The sequence below is a fragment of the Triturus cristatus genome, chromosome 1_1 (genome assembly GCF_964204655.1).
Source record: "Triturus cristatus chromosome 1_1, aTriCri1.1, whole genome shotgun sequence".
Taxonomy (NCBI): Eukaryota; Metazoa; Chordata; class Amphibia; order Caudata; family Salamandridae; genus Triturus; species Triturus cristatus.
Window position 1 is genome coordinate 107,072,333 of NC_140579.1, and position 20,130 is coordinate 107,092,462.

Genomic DNA, 20,130 nt, shown 5'->3' on the forward strand with positions numbered 1-20,130 from the left:
AGCACATGCTCAGTAATTGATTTACAGAGTTGCACCAACTCCCAATAGATATCAAGCTCACTGTACCCAGGAAGCTTGCACATAAGGCAGACCTCTGGATTAGTACCAGACTGCCAAAGTAGTATAGCCAAAGGAGAAACTTTAGATCAAGAATAGATCCACGTTGTTTTTTTTCAGTTTTATATAACGCGAACTAGACCCGAGGCATCCGGTATCAAAGTGCTTTACATGAGCACCAGTTTTGTTACAGATAAACACATTCATTTTTGTTAGGCACGAGGAGATTAAGTGATTTGCCCAGAATCACAGGATGTGTAGCGTCCTAGCCGAGACTCGAACTCGGTTCCCCAGGTCCGAGGTGACCGCTCTAGCCTTAAGGTACATACTCTCCTACATTGGTAGGAGGTTTGTTCATGCAGGCATGCAAGCTCTGGAACAGTCTCCTTAAGGAAATAGAGATAATTTGCAGCCACTTGGGGAATTTAGAAAAAAAAAAAAAAATCAAGCTGTTCCCAAAATCAATACTCTAGTAAATGACTTCTCAGAGTACAAGTCACAATGGCTTATATACAGTGGAGCTAAACTATGCCTCACATTCCCTTTGCAGGTTACTCCATATATTTAAGATGCTGCTAGAAGCTACTATGCCAAATCTGGAGCACCTTCTCCTTGACTCAAGTAAGACACCAAAACACACCACTCGTCGATGACACTTCAACCCAGACAGATTTCAAAGAATAGGCACACACTTAAATGTGGTTTGCTTAAAAAATAAGTTTATTCGACACATAAAATTGCAGAATGTCAACAGTTTTCTATGAGAAATAAAAAAAACTATGTATTCAACACAGGATCAGCTCTTGTGCAATTGACTTGCTCGCAAAGGTGGTGTAGGAGAACCCAGTAAAAACAAACCTGGTTTAACATTTGATAAATCTCGCAAAGAAAAACGTATCCTATATGCAGCTGTAAAGAGAAATGATCTTGATAGATGGATGCTACTGATTTGTCCACAGCATCTTTCTGCTCAGTTTCAATGTGGATATCAGACATTAAGGGTGTAGCATCTTCTTGGATTCACTTTTGAGCTATTCGAGCCTCAAGTCAAGTAAGTGAAACCAGTCATTCTTTCTAGTTCTTGTTTCCTGGGCAGGGCGATTCGCAGAACACTAGTCTAGCAGTTGGCTTCTAAGCTGAGGACGTAACATCTGGAAACAACAGCTGCACTTTCTTGGTAGGCACATTTATATAAAGCCTGCCCCCAATCATTTCAAAGACGATTCTACTATTCTGAATTAGAGACGTTACAGAAGAAAGATCCGTTTCCTGGCTTTGTTTTCATTTTACAATTCACAAAATATATTTAGAAGTAGAAAAGGCCAGTTTTGTTTCCTTGAGCAGAACCTTCAGACATTTTAGTGATGTCCAAAGTCACATGACCATGACTTCTTAGCATGATTGAAAGTGTGAATGTTAGGTAGTGAGAAACATGGGCGTAGGAAGTGTGGGGGACGAGGGGATATATCCCCCCCCGCCCCAGAGTTTGGAGTCCGGGGGACACGGGAGGGGGGGGGGGGTACAAGTGTGGGGGGACGAGGGGACAAAGGAAATTCCTCTCTCCCTTCTGTGATGTTTTGTCTCCTACGCCCCCGAGTGAGAAGTGAGTGTACGCTGCAAAATACTAAGATTTACTCTAATGCACTAGTAGCACCAAGAATTACCCTTAATTCACCAAGGACAAAGTTCCAGATACGTGAGATTTTAGTCAGAAAATGTTGATTCTCAAGTGTGACGCGTCCATGACTGTTGGGCTGGCAAGACTGACCCAAACCTGAAGGCTGGCTGAGGTGTTGGCAAGAAAAACCTCAAGGTGTTTCCAAGATTGCAGCTTCTTGGTATGAAGTTCTGTAGAGTGAAAGGCATTTGGACTGCATTGTTTCTTTCAATCTTGCCCAAACCACGTCATCACTGTCCAATCATTGGTGGTGGATGGGCGCAGTCAATGGAAGAGAAAAGGCGTTAGCAGAAGGGAAAAGAAGACCTCATACTTCCACAGATGGTTTCCCACAGTGCCATCAATGTACAGGAACAATCATTATACACAGCTGGTTTCCTTTGTGTTTTACTGGTTTAGTATCACACACTGGATTTTAATTGCTGAAGGGAAACCAGCATTACATTTTTCTATTGATAGAGGAATACTAATTGTAAATGGTGAATTTGTTACAATCGAAGCATCTCCAACATTTGTTTCTCAATAGGCTGTCTGTCTCAACCCTGAGCGACCTTTTACTGAAAGCATCGTTTGACTGGGAAAGCATGGAGCTTGGCTAGTCATCATGTTCAAGGGCTAATTCAGCAGTGTTACATGGGTTACATTTTTTTGACAATAGCATCTAGGCCATTAAGCACTCAACTGATTTACTTAATTACAGAAAATGGCAAGCTACATACAATTCACCTTTGCAGCACTGGACACAAATTCTCCTTCATGGAACAGATTGCCTTTAGGAAAAACACACGCCAGCCACGAGAATGTGTTTGTCTTCAGCTGCTATATAGTTGAGTGTTGGGGCACCCCTACACAATCACGAAATAGGCAACCTCCCCCTACCCCACACCGTTGGTAAAGGCAGACAGAAAGCAATGGAAAAAGAATACTGCACTGGCATAGAACAGATGGCACTGTGAGGCACAAAGCTGATGCTTCTTTGCGCTTGCAGAAACAAGGTAGAGGCCAACCACAGACCGAGAAGGTTCACAGGCACTCATTACCATAGGATGCAAGCAGAAACACACAGGCATGAAGCTGAGGAGTCCCTTCCTACAGCTGCAGAAGCAAGCATGAAACCAACACTAGAGGCATGTGCAGGAATACATTTGCGGCCTGCTCTCCAGTACACAGATCCCTACTATCCTAGCAACTATCTTGATTGCTAATGAAACATTAAGAAGGCCCTCTACAAATACACTGTGGATACATTTATTGTAGGATCCTTAGAACACCTGTGCTGCAGCAGCCATAGGTCAGAGAAGACTAAAACACAGAGAGGAAACAACAAAAGCAGTCCCTTTCCAAGGTGCCAGCTGAACGGGGTGGTTGAGTTGGCCCTACGAGGCTATCAGCAAACAGGAGAGACAAGCCTATTCACATCAAGGTACCCCACGAAAGGTACACATTATCGTGATTCTAGACCGTGCTGGAGTCAACTGAGTGGGAGAAAGAAAAAAAGAGTGGCGCGAGATCACCTTGAATAACGAGCTGACCTGCAGAGAAGTGGGTTCATTCCATTTCAAAACATCTAATATAAAAAAACAGGTTTCACATCAACGTAGAACACCCCAGTCCCTTCACTGTAATGTGCTGTTCTAGCAAATAACAAACCTTTCCCATTTTTGGACCACTGAAACCACAAGGTTGTTGAAGCCACCAGGGGAATAGAGTGTTTAGACAGGACAGGAGCCAGGATGAATGTGTTAAGAGCTTTAGGCAAGCAGTAATCGTGGAGGGAAAAGCATTTAAAGCTTGTATTCAAGGTTTAGAGGAGCACCGTTTGGATCTTGTACCATTTTATATTGTAAGAATGTCTATTTCTCAGGCACTCAGAACAACATAGGTATTTAGAAAGAAGATTTAAAGGAAGTGGCACCGTCGATACAGCAGGTGGGAGAACATGGATGGTGGGACAAAGCAAAAGATTTCAATGATCTGCATTTCGCAAGGGTCAACTTCATAAGGTCTTGATCAGAAGCAACAAACAGAATTTCCTAATGAGATTTTCTGACCCATTCTTAAAAAGGAAAAGCAAAAGTAGTAGTCCCATCATGGTGGGTTTTAATACTAATGCGTCAGGCCAAACTGGACATTACATGATGATGAGCAAGTTTGCAACTATGAATATTACCAACAGAATTCAGTCTGCTATGAGGAGGAGGAAAACGAGAGTGGACATTGAGCATTGCTGACCAGCTGAAAGAAGCGTTGGCTCAAGTGTTGACACATTCCAGTCATGTCCTTCCTGCCCCCAACCCCTCCCGCCTGCACCACAAATCGGTGCTTGCTGAGAAGGGGTCCTGATTCCTTCCGCTTCTGAATTTTAAACTGCTGGGGCAGCCTTGAGGATTTTGACGTCATCTGCTGGGCGATCCTGGGAGTTTGTCTCCACCATGCCGATCCGGTTCACCACACCCATGCCCTGGCAGACACGGCCAAATATGGTGTGTTTGCCATCCAGCCACTGGGTGGGCGCCAGGCTCAGGAAGAACTGACTGCCATTGGTGTCGGGTCCAGCATTGGCCATGGCAAGAATTCCTGCACCTGGAAAGAGAGGCTAGTGTTAAGCAAAGGTTTATCATGAGCAGACCACACAAGCTGCAGATTGATGCACCACACCCTCACCACTTGGTGGTGAATGCACCAAAGATAGATTCTCGGATATCTGCAATGTAGGCGCTTCAGAACTTTGATTCCTCCCCATGTCATCTAACATCTAATAAACCAGAAGCGTATTAACAGCACCAAAGAAATCGATATGGCAGTGCTTAGCCTGATCACCATATCATGGCTGGGCAATCTACATAACCAAGAATAAAACGGCCTTGCTAAATGGTGCAATGGGAGGTACAAATGGAGCAAAGGGAGGAACAAATGGAGCAAAGGGAGGTACAAATGCAACAATGGGAGGTACACACGCAGTGGTTAATTTGTTAAAAAAAAAAAAAATAATAATAATAATAATAATAATAATAATAATAATAATGTGCCAGGGCCCTCACCGGGCCCCTGTAGCTTGAACCACCCAATACCCCTGCCAGGGCTGCCACTGACGGTACCAATACAACCACCAAGCATCACATTACTGTAAGTGTGACAATTTGGACTATTCCAGGTCCCTAAAGCTATAATAATGGCTTGGGTGGCAGGGAACAGTCATTTTTAATGTGAAATGTTGTTGTGCGCTTCAAACAGCGCCACCATGTGGCAGACTGTCATAAGTGCCGGTGTTGACAATCAGTGCTGGTGTTGAGCACCATAAGCCACCCGTTCAAATTAAGCACTGGCACATCATCGTAAAGATGCCTTTGTGGATTACCGCGTCCAGTTTACTACCCACACGAAGAGGGGTCTGCAGCAGGACAGTCCCACATGGTGAACATTATGCAAATGCTCAAATAAAATGTAAAGCTAGACAGGCTCAAACGTTAAGGAGATTATCACTGCTTTGAGCAAGTAGCTTCAAATACATATATAAAACGATTTACAAATGGCACACTGGGCCATATGCACTCTCTGCAGTACTACTTATAGTTCATTCTAGCGTACTGGATTTAACCTCGTGGTTCCCAAACTTCTACCGACTTCCCGATAACGTGAGCGCCTGAGTTTCTATTTGCTGCAGTCTGCCACTTTCACACACTGCAGTTCAATGTCTGACTTTTGCTTTCATCCACTGTCCATAATGAACAGAGGTCTTCATACACAGCTACAGGTATTCAACGAAGGATCAAGATGAGTGAAATGTAAGGCAGTAGGTCATGAAACAATGTAAGTGGTACACTCAAAAATTACAAAAGCTAGTAACATGAAAGGATGCAATTCTACGGGTGATACACTCGGGAGGGGCAAGGATTCTACAAGGCAACAGAGAGGATGCATTTTTAGAGTTGGCGAACACAGACATTACCATGGAGGTTCTACGACTAGCTCGTGGAGTTAAGGGGACAGATGACAGGACAGCAGTACATACCACAATCTTAAATGTCATAATTCAAGAGTAACATCAGAAGGCTACAGAAGAGAGGCATAGCACAAAGCAAACTGTGGTGAATTTAGGAGTAACAATAAGGGGCCGATTCGGAGTGTTTGCCGACCGAGCCGGAGTCCTGCAGTCCGACCGAGCGAGTACGATGTGGCTGTATGCTGCCGGAATCGGTTCGGTCGGACTCCCATAGTAGTCAAAGGGAGCCGGTCGTATGACGCGTACATGGGCTCCCATTGACTGAATGGGTACGTCGCAGACAAGTGCGCCCCCCTACAGTGGGTATGCGTCGGTGCCATCCGCACCGTACATGCCTGTGTTGGGGAGACCCATGGGTCTTCCCCTGTGTCCGAGTCGTAGGGCTGCGGGTGACAGGGGTCCGACGCGGATGCCCAAAGGCAACCACCCAGACGATTTGCGAGCCGGACTCTCCGGCTCGCACAGGCTGTCCGATGCGTGCATCGTACTGGCTTGGTCGTGAATCGCATCCGTTGCACGCCACGGTTAGCTTCCGACCGAGACGTACGGAGCGGTTCGGGCCCGGAAATGACTCGGTCGGTGAATTTCATGTAGCTCGCACCGTACTTGCTCGCTCATACAGATGTACGAGTCGGCCGGAAAACATGCGTACGGCTCGTAGTTTTTCCAGCCGGATCGCGTTTAGTGCCCTTCCGACCTGGAATCGGCCCCTAAGTTGTAATAGAAAAGCAGCACATGATACAGAGCAAAAAGTTTAAATATAACAGTGGCATGGGATGCTCATAGAACGGGGGCACATGATACAATGTCAGGGGTGGCAGAGCTGAACAGGAGATGGGCAGAGGACAGCTGCGCAAGATGTGCACCTAAAGGGAGTAGCCACAAGAAATACAAGAGAGGTTTTAATTAGAGTGGCTCATAATTTCAAATTCAAGGCGGTAACCTCATGCGTAACAGAAGTGAGGTGGGGTCCTAGGACAGTCGCACCTGATAAGAGATACTTTTAATAGCTAGAGGTGCCGAACTTGGAACATGGGAAACCGGTTCGAAACCCAGCCTCGTGACAACGTGCAGTAATTCTGGGCATGCCACAATTAAGCCTGGGCAGTGAACTCTGCTCGCAGAGTTTTTTGCACTCTGCGTTACGTGGAGTTCCCAAAAACTCTGCTCAGCGTAGCAGAGTTTTTTACCTCACTCACGCTCGTCAACATCAAGTTGGTGAATCCACCTCCCGGTGACATTCTTCCTCATTCGCGCTCTTCAATGTCAAATTGGTGAGCGAGGGAAATCAACCTCCCGGTGAGATTTCTCAATGTGGGCTGTGGGATTTCTCAATGCGAGTGGCTGCGTATGCTCACAATCGCTCGCATTGAGAAACTGTCCGTTTGTGTTGAGAAAACTGCCGCTCGAGTAGAAAATCTAATTGAGCGGCAGAAAGGAAGCAGCGCCCGCTTGCGCTGTGCATGGTGCCATTCATGATAATGTCACAGTGAGGACAAACACCCGGCGCTGAAAATTACCGCAAACAGCATTTTTCCAACGCACTCCGCCGCTTGAAGAGCTCCGCGTAGAGTGGCGGAGTGTTTGCACTTTGTGAACTCTGCCCAGGCTTAGCCACAATCTCTTTGTGCCTAAAAAGAAATTAATACAAATGTGAAACACTTTTTAAATGACCTCTAGTAAGGTTCACACTATAAACAAGCATTGGCATAGCCAATAGGTCTCGTCTTTGGGACCTTGTAAGTGTTTAGCCATTTAACAGTTGCATAACTAAATACTTATAAGGTCCCAAAAGTGAGACCTATTGGCTATGCCAAGCGAAAGTGAAAGTGATCGCGATGGCGATCAAACATCAAAGCGGCCGCGAAAGTGAAAGTAATCGCTGGAAAGCGCGTGCACATGCACTGTAGCTGTAGGCTGGCCTGGTAGCACTTTTTGGAGCCCTCTCAATAAGTCTAGCCAGACCAGCGCATGCGCTGGGTCAGGCAAAACCTAAAAAATCTCAGGGGTAACTGAACGATGTTACGGGTACAGTCTATTGAATCAGTTTCTGAAATTCCTTGTGGTTATCACAGGGCTAACTATAACCTCGGGATTAGGAAAGTAATTTGCGATTAAACATGTGGTAAATTAATTTTCGGTCGCCGTTTACTAAATGAGATTTTAAATACAATGTTAATTTAGTTATAGCCTGCAGATGGCAGTGTCGACACGTTTCCAAATATGTATTTTTCCCTCACCGGAATGTACAAGCAGCCCTTCCTTATGTCTTACAACCAACAGCAGATTTTTGCATAAAAAAGGCAATATTTGGATTATTTAAGGCTTGTGTTATGTTAGAAGCAAAGAGTCACTGCTAAAGAAAGAACAGCATCCCTGGGGTGAGTGGACAGATGTGTAGGTCCAGTTAGGAGAGCCTGCACTACATGGACAGAGTCTGCAGCGAATGAATGGACATGATGGGGACAGACAGAGAACCTGAGCTGGTGTGGGAGTACATACAGGATCAACATATGCGGGAGTCAGATTTGGTGAAAAATTATGAAGAAAGGACAGTAGAAGGAGACACTGGTGAATTAAGGGACAGAGTGACTGGAGGCAGCTATATCATCATTACAAGCGGAGGCGTCTAGACAACCAGAGCTTGGGATGAATCATGTATGACAATGCTTTCATATAGTGTAAAGCAGCAGGGCTACATCTGCTCTTGGCAGCAGCGTTTGGAACCTTTCCCAAACTAAAGCCACCACAGCACCCAGTGTTCCAAACAACCTAGAACGAAGGTCAGTTTTAGTCTTCAGGAAAAAGCCATACAGAGTATATCCCTTTTATAGGATGCAGAGGAAAGATCACCTCCAGAAATGGTCTGTCTACCACTGATGAAGATACTTCACCCCTCTGCTACCTTTCACCCACTTTCTTTCCTGTCGATATGTGTGGGGCATATGCTTTGAAGCACTCTTCAGGTAGGTTCATTCAGACTATTATCACTGGTCTATTACTTAAAGAACGCTACATTTAACATATTAAAAAACCTCTTAATGTAACAAAAGACTGATTGAGCTGCAGAGTAAATGTGGGGGGGGGGATTAAAAAAAAATATGAAAAAAAATGCTGAAGAAACACTGCATAGAATAAAAGAAAAAACGAAAAGGGAACCATTTTCAGTGGGGAATGGGGGAAGAAGAAAGAGTTAAGTTAAAAACTCCTCCAATCAAACATTACACAAACATCAGTTACAACAAGCACTGATGACAGATTGACTGTCACCAAAGACATTTTGTGGGCATAAAATTGCCCACAATGCAAATTCTAACAACCTTCCAGTCATAAAATGGTCACTTTGTTTCCAACTTAAATAACTAAAATGTATCAACTAGCAGCTGCTATCCTACTACCTCCACGCGTTTTAAGTATAAGAGAGGCAGGTCCCTTTACATGGCACGCTCATGCTTCTGCATCCATGCAAAGTAGCATGCACCTCTCCTCCACTTCATATTTATGAAAGGAAAAGAAAGATGGCACTGCCAAGTCTTAAAAGTGCCACAGGTTACTTTGTAGAAAAATACAACTTTTGGGCAGCTCTGCAATGTTCCAGTGGAGGCCTTTCAATCACCAAGTAAAGTTTTTTGTATGAAGTTTCCCTTTGTGCAACTGCTGAATGATGGAGTTTCTCATACGCAAAACACGAGGTATATTTTCTTGACAACAAAAAACATATAAAGGAATGATTTCCGTGTAACAATCTCACTAGCTGCCAAGATGATGCATGCCACTGGGAGCAGAGGCGCTATACTTCTAGACATGGATTCCATTCTTCTAGTCATTTATTTGTTTTCTCAAGTCAAGGAATCAACATATAGCTACTGGGACTTATACATTATCTCACTAAAACATACGACTCGGACTCAAACAATTCAGCACTGATAAAGTTTCACTTGCCTGTAAATTTCAGATCGGGATGAAGCTCGTCCTCAAACTGTTTTCCAAAGATCGAAGCACCGCCGCGACCTGGCACAGGAGACAAACACGTTCCTTCAGGGCACTGTACAAGTTTTCGCAGTTGCGTCCCTGCTAACTACTCACAAACTGTGCAGACAGTTGTTAAAGATCGCTACAAGAGACTGATACTCACTGCTGCTACATACTTGCAAATCTACCATTTGCACCCCATGGCATAAGCCTTTTTAGAGCCTGGTTTCATGCGCGGAGAACGTGACCTGTTATTGTGAAAAATAATGACGTTCCATTGAGGATTGCCCAAGCAGCTTCAGGTGGCCCCTTCCATGACAGGTATCATAATATTCACCTATTAACAGAGTTCTAGGTTGATTCCTTGCATGTTCATGCATCCAACGCAAATATCCCGTACGTTTACTCTAGAACTGGTCCACCTGGACAGACGTCAGACAACACTCTTTCACAAAGCCAGTTACTAAACATTAGGTATATGAAGGCATACCCCCCTTTTCACAACTTTAAGCACCACCTTTAATCACTTTAAAAAACAGCCGACTTCATGGATTGTGAATTTTTAAACCTACCACTGATGTAAAAGTAAGTAAACGGTCGTCTTGGACAGTACCCAAAGATCAATTTCGTAGCATTGTGTGTCTTACCGGTTCCAGTGGGGTCTCCTCCTTGGATCATAAAATCTTTGATAATTCGATGAAATTTGGTGCCATTGTAATAACCTCGTCGGGCCAGCTCAGCAAAGTTTTTGCAGGTTTTGGGGGCATGTCTCCAGTAAAGCTCCAGGACAATGGTGCCCATGCTGGCAGGAGATTAAAGGAATTAATGAGTATTATTACGAGACAATGACGCAAAAGGAAAATAATCAATATTATTTTCCACGCTGCATGCATTTAAATGCTCAGTAAGTACATTTAACATTTCGTTGACTCAAACACAATTAATAATCTTTAGTGAAGTGTAATCAATGATAAACTAGGTTTGATATACTTTAGTGGGTAGTAGTGAAAAGAAAGGCGCCGATGTGTGCCTTACAAAAACAGATATGTCAATTTAAACAAGAAACTTAAAATAGATCGCTTTTTGAACTTTGAAAACTCTTTAACTGCAATGGTTGTGTGCTATTCAAACACACTGATGTCAGCTGAATTAGTATAGGACAATCAAGCATGTTACATGAAGCATGATGTAAGCGCAACTACAGCACAACACAGAGTGAGGACCACATTACTATGTGCCGATTGAATTGGTACAATGAGTTTAGAAGCAGCGAGACATCAGTTGGGGTGAAAGTGAAAAGCTGGTGATAGCGACTGGTGTTTACTGTCAAGATACATCTATGATGTTAGACTTTTTACTTGACTGCTTTTAAAATGAGAGGGGGGGGGGGGATAACAAATAAATGAAGTAAATGGCACGAGAGGCCATTGGGAAAATACCACAACTCCTCTTGAATTCCTATAGAATCCGAGTGTCTCCGCTTTAGCTTCCATCCCATCTCTTCTCTGTAGCTTAAGGTTGATAAAAACAAGTACCACAGAGGAGTAATATCACATTTCAAACCATGTACCATGCCTCTGGCAGTACTTCAACAGATGAAAGCACCAACCTAATCACTTAGCCAAAATTCACCTGCTAACAGCATCGAGGCTGAGTGAGCAGATGACGGGGCGGCAACTTTGTAATTTCTTGAGCCTAAACTTGGTGAGCCAATACAGTCTAGTGGCTTTTAAGCGAGCCATTAAGGGCTGCCCCTTCACATCTAGGATTTATAAGCACCACCAAGCCCCCTAAGGAAGAGTGAGAGCCAACAACTATACTCTAGATTCAACAAAATGTATCCTCAAAAATTGTTCTAGAAAGCCTCTTGAGCCTGCAATCTGTATTTTCCAACTCGGATGACCAATGTCCAGTAAGCGAGATTCATAATGAATAAATAACTTTGTAGTGCTGTGAAGTGGCCACGGGAGACAAGCGAGAAGCAGACAATCGAAGCAAATAAAAGTGCTTAAACAAGCATTTGAAATGCAACATGTCTCACATTAGGTTGAGTTAGAGTTATTGGATTAGTATATTTGTGTTGTTTTGAGTTAGTTGGTATATAGTATATGAACTTATGCAGGGCAATGGTCGTTGTTTAATATTGTTTATTAGACCTTTTGTCATAGCATATAAACATTTACAGGTTATGAGGTTAAGTGGCACGGTAACGCAATAACATAAGGATAGGTGGCAGTATAGAGCGCGGGGCAGAGGGACAGGCACAGCGAGAAAATAACATGAGGATAGGTGTTAGTGCGGGCGAGTTTTGAACATTAGGATAAGTGTTAGGACAGAGTGCGGGGCAGAGGGATAAGCACGGCAAGTTTTGAACATGATAATAAGTGTTAGGACAGAGTGCGGGGCAAAGGGACAGGCAAGAGTAGTCAAAAATATGACAATAACTGTTAGCACAGAGTGCGGGGCAGATTAAAGGCATGGCGAGGCAAAAACATAAAATTAGGTGGCAGAACTCAGTGAGGGGCAGAGAAACAGTAACTAAAAGCTAAATCAAGCGAGCGATGGGAGCGCGAGAGCCAGAAAGGAGCCGCAATGCGGGCGCGCACATGTATTGAAAGCTAAATCAAGTGCGCGGTGGGAGTGTGTGAAACAGAGAGGAGACGCCATGTGCGTGCACATCGCCTGTCCAGGCGCTCACATGTTTTGTCTCCCTTCGCGCACCAAACCGACAACAACAGTCTCGCCAAGGCGAAGCAGCGCATGCGCTGCGTTCGCTAGGCGAGACCTAAAAAAAAAGGAGATTTTTGCATGACCAGAATTTATCATCACAAAGACCTGGTCAGTCAGTGTAGCTCTTTTTTTAACCTAAGTCTAGAGTTCAAGCAAGCATTTTGCAGAATTAAATCCAGAACCCAATGCAATTCACAACTCAAACTTAAGAGAGCAACACTTATCCTGCTTTACTGAGGTTACCATCTTTACTAGGCTCTAACCTAGAAACCTGTAACAGCCTTCATATCACACGAAAGAAAACGCAGAAGTAACTACATTTCAGTTTAATGACAATGCTTTGAGCAAATATTTTATACAACGATAGCCACATGCGACAGCCTATTTAACCTTGCAGCATTCCAAAGAATGCAACCAAATACATAAGACACATTTGCTCAAATACCCAATGAAGTAGCACTCGAGGCAGGAGAGGTACCAATAAAGCCTCAACCCACCCCCCCAAAAAACAAGCATTGGCAAAGCGAATATGTTGGCTTTGCAAAAGTTTTGTCAACGCTATACTGCATGGCTAAAGAAGGATAAAAAAAAAAAACTAACGTAGCCTTTTTATTTATTGATCTGGAAAGGTAAATAAAATAAAAACAAGCATTTGCAATGCAACAGGTCTCGAATTTACGCAAGTTTGAGCTAGTGGCATTGTAAACGACAATGCCTTTTAGCTATGTTTTGGTTTTTGAAACCTAAATATAACACTGCCATTTACAATGCCAATAGCTTAAACTTGAATAATGCGAGACCTATTGCATTGCAAATGCTTGTTTGGCATTGGTGCGTGTATTTGACCGACCCCGTTATTTGTTTCTTCTTGACCTCGCCTATTATTATTCATGCTAGGAATGAAAAAAAAAGCCTTGACAAAAAAGCAGTTTTCCATAATCATTTGCAAATCTTTTGGTTCAGTCTCCTGAGCTGGGGGAGAGGGTCCCGAGCACAGTGCGGGATGCAACAGAAAATCCCTTCCGTTTGCTTCGGCGATGTGAGGAAATGCCCGAGGGGCCCACCTGGATACCGCCCTGGGGTGGTCTTCCATGTAGAACTCGTGCTTCCTTCGCCGATCAACATGGGAGGGGCCGTGACGGACTGCGAGACCCATTCTCCTCTCATGTCTCTTTGCAGAGAGACGCGGACGTGACCCTGGAAGTAGGCGGGGGTACTACCGGAAGGAGTAGCCATCGCCCAATGAAAAGGGCAGACGTCAGAGAGGAAGGGGAGGAGAGTGATTACGAGGAGTTTGCAAGGACGGTACCGGAGGAGGAAGAGAGAACGACAAAAGAAAACGGACACAACGAGGACGCGCCGGGAGAAAGCTCGAAGACCGAAGACGCCCTCGAAGACGGAGACGAGGAACCGGACGACCGCTGGTGCGAAGAGTGGTGGTGTCCGCCGGAGGATGCTGGAGAGCGACCGCAACTCAGGAGAGTTGCGGCGAGTGATAAAAGCCCGAGGGACCCGGGGATGGTTTCGAAGGAGGGGGGTGGAGAACGGGGAGACGGGCACGGATAGCGGGGTTGATAGCTTTAAACACCCATGTGTATGTTGAGCACTCCGGTAAGCACGCTTCTTGCATAAGGGGCAGGACCTTTACCGGCTCTAATTTGCTAGCGCCCTGCATGTCATGGAGAGTACCTCACAATACTATTGCCATCATCATCTTTAGCCTGCTTTGGTTTTCTTTTTCTTTCCGCTTGTTTTTCTTCTTGAAGCGTGCCTTCTTTATTTAGCGCGCCTCTGGTACATTGCGCGAGCCGGAATTAACGTGACGTATAAACGGCTTTAATTTCCTGATATGCTTCAGTTAAGGCACTAATAGTTTCCCCAGGGAACCCAGGATAAGGCAAATAAGCATCCTAGTTCCTAAAAACACTTTCAGGTGTGGTGACGGGTATTTGACACTACAAATCTGTAGAACAATAAACTGACGGCTCCCTTTTATCTCTCTTATGAGCCTCCGGGAAGAACACCCTTGTAAAGAAGAAAAGGAGCCTGGCCCATCCTCTACAACCCCGGCCAGTCCAGTCCAATCCAGAGAGGAACAAGAAGAAGCAACACCCCAACAACCCTCTAGTTCTAATTTTTCTAATAAAACTCGTCCTTTTGGAACCTATATTCGGCCTCCTCGCCTGTTTATCAGACCTGCGCTCCCACAGGCGTGTATAATGCAGGCAACCTCTCTGGGTGGTTTAATCGCTTTATGTACTTTCTATTAAAAAAGGGCTCCTTTAAGGACAAAACTAATGTGATTATCTTAGCGAGTGTAAGAGGGGTACTGAGAGCTTAAGAAAGAAAAGCTGCCCGGTACCTTCTAACGATCGGGGCTTTCCTACGCCTGGCAAAGATGATCAGAGTGCGCCCAGGACAGGAGAGCGCCGCCCCCTCTCTCTCAGTGTCCACATGCGCAATTGCACGCACATGTTGACTGCCCGACGGCGTTAGCAGCGCATAGCGCTGCTCTCGCCATGCGAGGGCTTTTTACATGTGCACGTGTACGGAGGGAAAAAGATGGCGTCGGGTTGTCCACATGGGCATGCATTTGCAGCTGTAGGTGGACAGCCCGACGCCATATTTGTCCCTCCGGACGCATGCACACAAAAAGCCCTTGCATGACGAGAGCAGCGCTGCGAACGCCAGGCGAGACCTAAAAAAAAAATCATTGTTGCAGTCTACCATCCGGTCATCATCTCTAGAGCTTCAAACATCTGAAAATTTGTGTGCCTCTATTGATGCCCAACTTACAAGGAAAAAGAAGGATAATGTGGCTTCCTTCTGTTTTTGTCAATTAAAAACGGTCCAGCAAACACATCTCCTTTACTTCTAAAGCTCAAGTTATAAATGAAGTCCCCCTTCCAGATTAGACTACTGTATCACCTTATATCGGGAGGGGTTGGAAGAAAAAAGGGCCTTAAGAATACAACTTTTGGAGGCAGGTAGCCAATGAAGAGAACATAGATGATTAGAGATTCTAGACTGGTTATTAAGGCCTAGAGTCAAATATGCTGCTATGATTTGAAGATTGACAAACTGCATTACAGCAGTCTAAGCGCGAGAGGAGGAGTGCCTGACCTATGGATTTTTAGAAGACCACAGAGAGAGTATAGGCAAGAGATTTTTGTTAATGCTCACAGAAAAACAGGAAGGGAGTTTATTGATGTGATGATAGTAACTTGTTTATGTAGTGCTTCATACTGCACGTATGCTCCAAGTTCTGTAAACAGGTGTTCCTATTACAAGTATTGGCAAAGCAAATACGTCTTGCCTATGTGAGAGTTATTGACTTCACCAATGTTTTTAAGCCAAGTTGTGGAGCAGCACAGCTGCTGAGCAGCATGGCTAAAAGTTAGAAAAAAAAATATTATGACGTGGCCAACACTGGCAGAGTCATGGCCCCTCTTTTTTCCCCCATGGCGGGTGGGATAAACAACAGCAGGGATGTTGGGACGAGCAGGTGAGACAGACAATGGAACGGAGTGTGGGAGGGAATGAGCAAGAACAGGAAAAGAAAGAAAAAAGCGGCACGCCCAGTGCTGGCCACGTCATAGTGCTTCTCCTAATGGCGGGTGGGAGCAACACAGACAACAGAAAGGTCGGGCGGAAGGCAAGAAGCAAAATGGACAAGTGTGGAGGTAGAAGGGAGCAGTAACATAAGGGAGGGTCAGAAGGGAAAGAAGCAGCATGGACGAGTGGGATAGGACGGAGAAGTAGTAAGACAAGGTCTGGGGAAGACAAAAAAAAAAAAATAATACCTCAATCACAGCATGTGCAGCAGAAGGACACTAATCAAGACGAAGCAATCAGTCCTTGATTCGTGCACCACACCAAAGAAGGGGGAAGTGAAGCCAGCACACGCTGGTCAATTAGGAGGGAGCAAAGTGACAATGGAGCAAACTAATGATAAGCAATGTGCGGGCTCTAAGCCTCTAGTGGTATACAATATCTCTTGCAAGAGACAGTGATTGCATGCATGTCTTGGCGAGACCTAAAAATTAATTAAACACAATTTACAGACATTGGAACGATGAAGTTTAAGCGTGCCTTGTGGAGATTCTAACCTGCCCTTCTGAGAGGAGATCCTTCAATGGAATGAGCCATCCTGCCAGCTATGATCAGTTCAGTCTAATCTCCCCACTCAAAACCTCAGGTGCCAAGTCCACAATCCACCTTTTAGGTTGAAGAAAAAAAATTCCCCCTCCACTACTAACACTGAGTGTTTAGGAAGAAGTACTCAATCACATAACAAAAGCAAGAGAGAAAGATCTTAGGGGAGAAACCCCCTAGTCTAAAGCAAATAGGAATTTTAAACGGATTACTGGGAACGCATGCAACCAGGAGGCCAGGGCTGGTCTCCACTATATTATCAGCTCCTCTACATTTGCACTTTGATTGGACGAGGCCTACTGTTTAAATGTAGCCACAGCTGGCATTAAAATAGTTATTGTGTGTAAAACCGGGCACACAAGAGGGTCCAGTGTAAACGTGTAACAAAGCCAATGTCACAGTCAAAAGTAAACAAAGATAAGATTATCTTGGCAAACCTTCAAAACTAATGTTAGGCAGCAGCAAACACGTGTCGAAAAATGACAGCAGGCCTCTACACCAAAATTAGTAAATTAAGAGAACTGCAAAGGAAAGAACTAGAGTGCTAATATTTAATGTGGCAGGCAAAACACAATGTATGCAGCCCTGGACGCCATACTTCGGCGGTTCAAAGTATTTCCAATGTAGCAGAGTACAGGATATAATCAAAACACACTTGGTTGTTTTAATATCCTTTGAAAGCTTGTGGCTCAAAAAAAGGGGGAAGGGCTATGGTGATGGCAAAATGCGGCAGGAGGGCGCACCAGATGTGTCGGGGGGAGACAGAGTTGAACAAGAAGACTTTGGGGCAGATCAGCAACAACCGGCGATGATTATAGCTTAGCGCACTTAGAGCTAGGATAATTATCGCCGGCTATCGTGGAATTTTATCGCTGAGATAGCGTGCTATCAGCAACGCTTATCTCAAAAGCGATAAAATTCCTGGCGGAAGCTGGCAAATGTGCGATTATCGCTGGAAATCCAGCGATAATTGCACAAGGTTGATAGGGCAGGGCATACTTAACCATGATATCCACCTTCCATTGGATATCATGGCTAAGTCAAACTAAAAGCAGGCATAAGGAAAGTAGCGATAACCGCGGTTAGCGCTACTTTTCTTATCGCTATGCTTGTTAGCGTGCCCACTGATAATTGGAGAAATGTCGGTTAGCGACATTTCTCCAGTTATTTTGGGAACGCCCACTTTGCATCTCATTAGAGATGCAAAGGTGGGCGTTACGGGAAAGGGCGCTAAGGCAAGGATTCACGCGATAGCGTGACCTTGCTGATAAAGCGATAAAATCATCGCCGCTTTTCGGCTGAAAAAGCGGCGATAGTTTTATAGCACCGCCTTGTTAATATGCACCTTAGTACCTCAATCACAGCGCTAGTAGCAGACGGACACCAATTAAGCTGAATCAAGCTGTGCTTGGTCCATGCTCCACTGGAAGAAACAGAAGTGACACTTGGCCTGCACTGGCCAATTAGGAGACAGCAAAGAAGAGTGACACTGAAGCCAACAAATGGTATGCAATGGGCAGGCTCCAAGCCCTTTACTGAAACGTTAGTCTTGCAAGCAAAAGCACCTGCGCTGTCACAGGCTCAACCTAAAAAAAAGTAATCACCTGAATATAACCAGTGGAATTAAAGTTCTCCAATCAAAAGGATGGTAAAGAAACTGCTCTGAAATGAACAAGCACACGAAAATGAAGTAAAGATATCTAATAAGAAGCACCAAATTATATTTACAATAAAGCCAACCAAATGTGAAGAATTCTGTCCCAAAACATCCCATGTGGGTGTGGTTAAGGAAATGAGTGTCTAAAGCAGTCCTGGCTTCCCTTTTGCAAATCTATACTATCTAGTCACATACCACAAGAACACGACTTCCAGAATTCCCTCTGACATAAAGCCAAATGCCTAGTATGGTTGTGTTCAGGAGAAAGGGTGGTCACTCTACTCATGGGTACTTCATGGCGTTAAGCAGCAGGGTGATGATAATCTCACCTGGTTTCTAACACCACGGTGGGCGGTTGCCATGAATCTGGTGGGATACCCGCCATGCCTCCACAATTTAGGAGCAGAAAACCACCGCCGGGAACTCTATGGCTCCTGTACGTTCAGTGACGCCTCTCTTGCGTGCCAAGCCTCGGTTTGAAATAATTCAGAGGGTCGAAACAATGTTTAAACTGTATGCACCAGTAAAATGCTTCCGGCAGTGTGTGGCTGAAAAAACACACTGCCTGGTTGGGCCAAGCTCACAAGAAGGCCGTCTAAGAAAAGACATCAGAACTCCATTTGAACCGAAAGGGAAATATTGCTACTCTAAAACCACAGTGCCGATTTTTATTTTGTTTTGCATAATTAATATAGCGCGAACTCGGCCTGAAGGTATTATTACATTACACATTCAGGCTCGGGGGGATTAAGTGATTTGCCAAGAATCACAGAATGTGGACGCGACCCCGAGGCTCGAACCCGGATTCCAGCGCCAACGTCGGCAGCGTAGCCGACGGACCACATCTCCTCCCACGAGCCAAATACACAAAGGAGGCGGGGCAGAGTGACGACGTTTATTTGACATAGAAGATAGACCAATGATTGGAGCGAGAGACAGAAGAAAGAGACACGGAGAAAAGGGGGTGAGATACAGAGCGGGCTGGGGAGGGGAGAGGGGAAGAGGAGAAAGTGAGGAGCAGATGAGATACAAAACGGGAGAGAGGGGTAGTGAGGGAAAAGAGTTTGGAGGAAGAGAGAGAGGAAAGAGAAGCAGAGGGAGGAGGAGTGAGGGGAAGAAGGGGAATTGAGAAGAAAAAGAGAGAGGGTAAGAGATACAGAACTAGGGAGGAGGGGAGAGAAAGAGGAAAGAGAATAAGAGTGAGAGAGGGAGGAAAAAGAAACAGAAAGAGATTGGGTGCGACATACGGAGGGCGGAGTGAGGAGAAAGAGGGGTGGAGAGAGGAAAGAGAATCAGAGAGCGAGAGAGTGATGTGAGAAAGAGAAGGGGGTTAGAGGTGAATGGGGAGAAGGCCAGGAGAGAGAGAGCAACCGAGAGAAAGGGCAGTGAGAAAGAGAGCGGTGAGAGTGGGAAGGAGAGAGGTCAGTGAGGGACAGAGTAAGGCGAAAGGGAAAAGAGAAAAAAGCTGTGGGAGAGAAAGAGAGAGAGAATTGGGAAAGAGAGGGAGAGAGGTGGGGGAGCAGCGAGAGAGAAGCACTTCCTTGGTGGAGGGAAGGCATCGGAAGGAAAGAGCATAATGAGGAGAGAGGAGTTGGAAAAGTGGGCGAGAGAAGAAGCAAAGGGAGGGGTTGGGTGATAGAGAGGGGACATGAAGGAAAGAGAGGTGGTCGAGAGAGGGGGAGAGTGTGGAGAGAGTGGAGAAAGGGGGTGATAAAGAGATAGAGGAAAGCGAAAGAGGGAGACAGAGAAAGGTATGGGAGAGAAAATGGAGAGAGAGGAAAGGGAGAAACAGGAAGAGAGCGGTCGGAGATGAGGGAGTGAGGAAACAGAAGGGGAAGAGAGAAGAGGGCACGAAATAGGGAAGAAAGGAGAGAGATG

General features: G+C 45.1%; 1 protein-coding gene across 3 annotated transcripts in view; it reads right to left on the reverse strand.

Moving 5' to 3' along the window:
- PPIL1 (peptidylprolyl isomerase like 1) overlaps positions 1-18,832 on the reverse strand; it is a 115,517-nt gene extending 96,685 nt beyond the window's left edge. Inside the window, exons 1-4 of one of the 3 annotated variants that reach the window (XM_085609768.1) lie at positions 18,582-18,832; positions 10,358-10,512; positions 9,681-9,749; positions 755-4,318 (exon numbers count right to left, since the gene is read on the reverse strand). In XM_085609768.1, coding sequence (XP_085465894.1) covers positions 4,098-4,318; positions 9,681-9,749; positions 10,358-10,512; positions 18,582-18,637 — 501 coding nt within the window. In that variant the 5' untranslated portion in view covers positions 18,638-18,832 and the 3' untranslated portion in view covers positions 755-4,097. Of the gene's footprint in view, positions 1-754; positions 4,319-9,680; positions 9,750-10,357; positions 10,513-18,581 lie in introns of those variants that run through there. The other 2 variants (XM_085609799.1, XM_085609787.1) reach the window with 2 other exon arrangements.
- Positions 18,833-20,130: the final 1,298 nt, after the last annotated feature.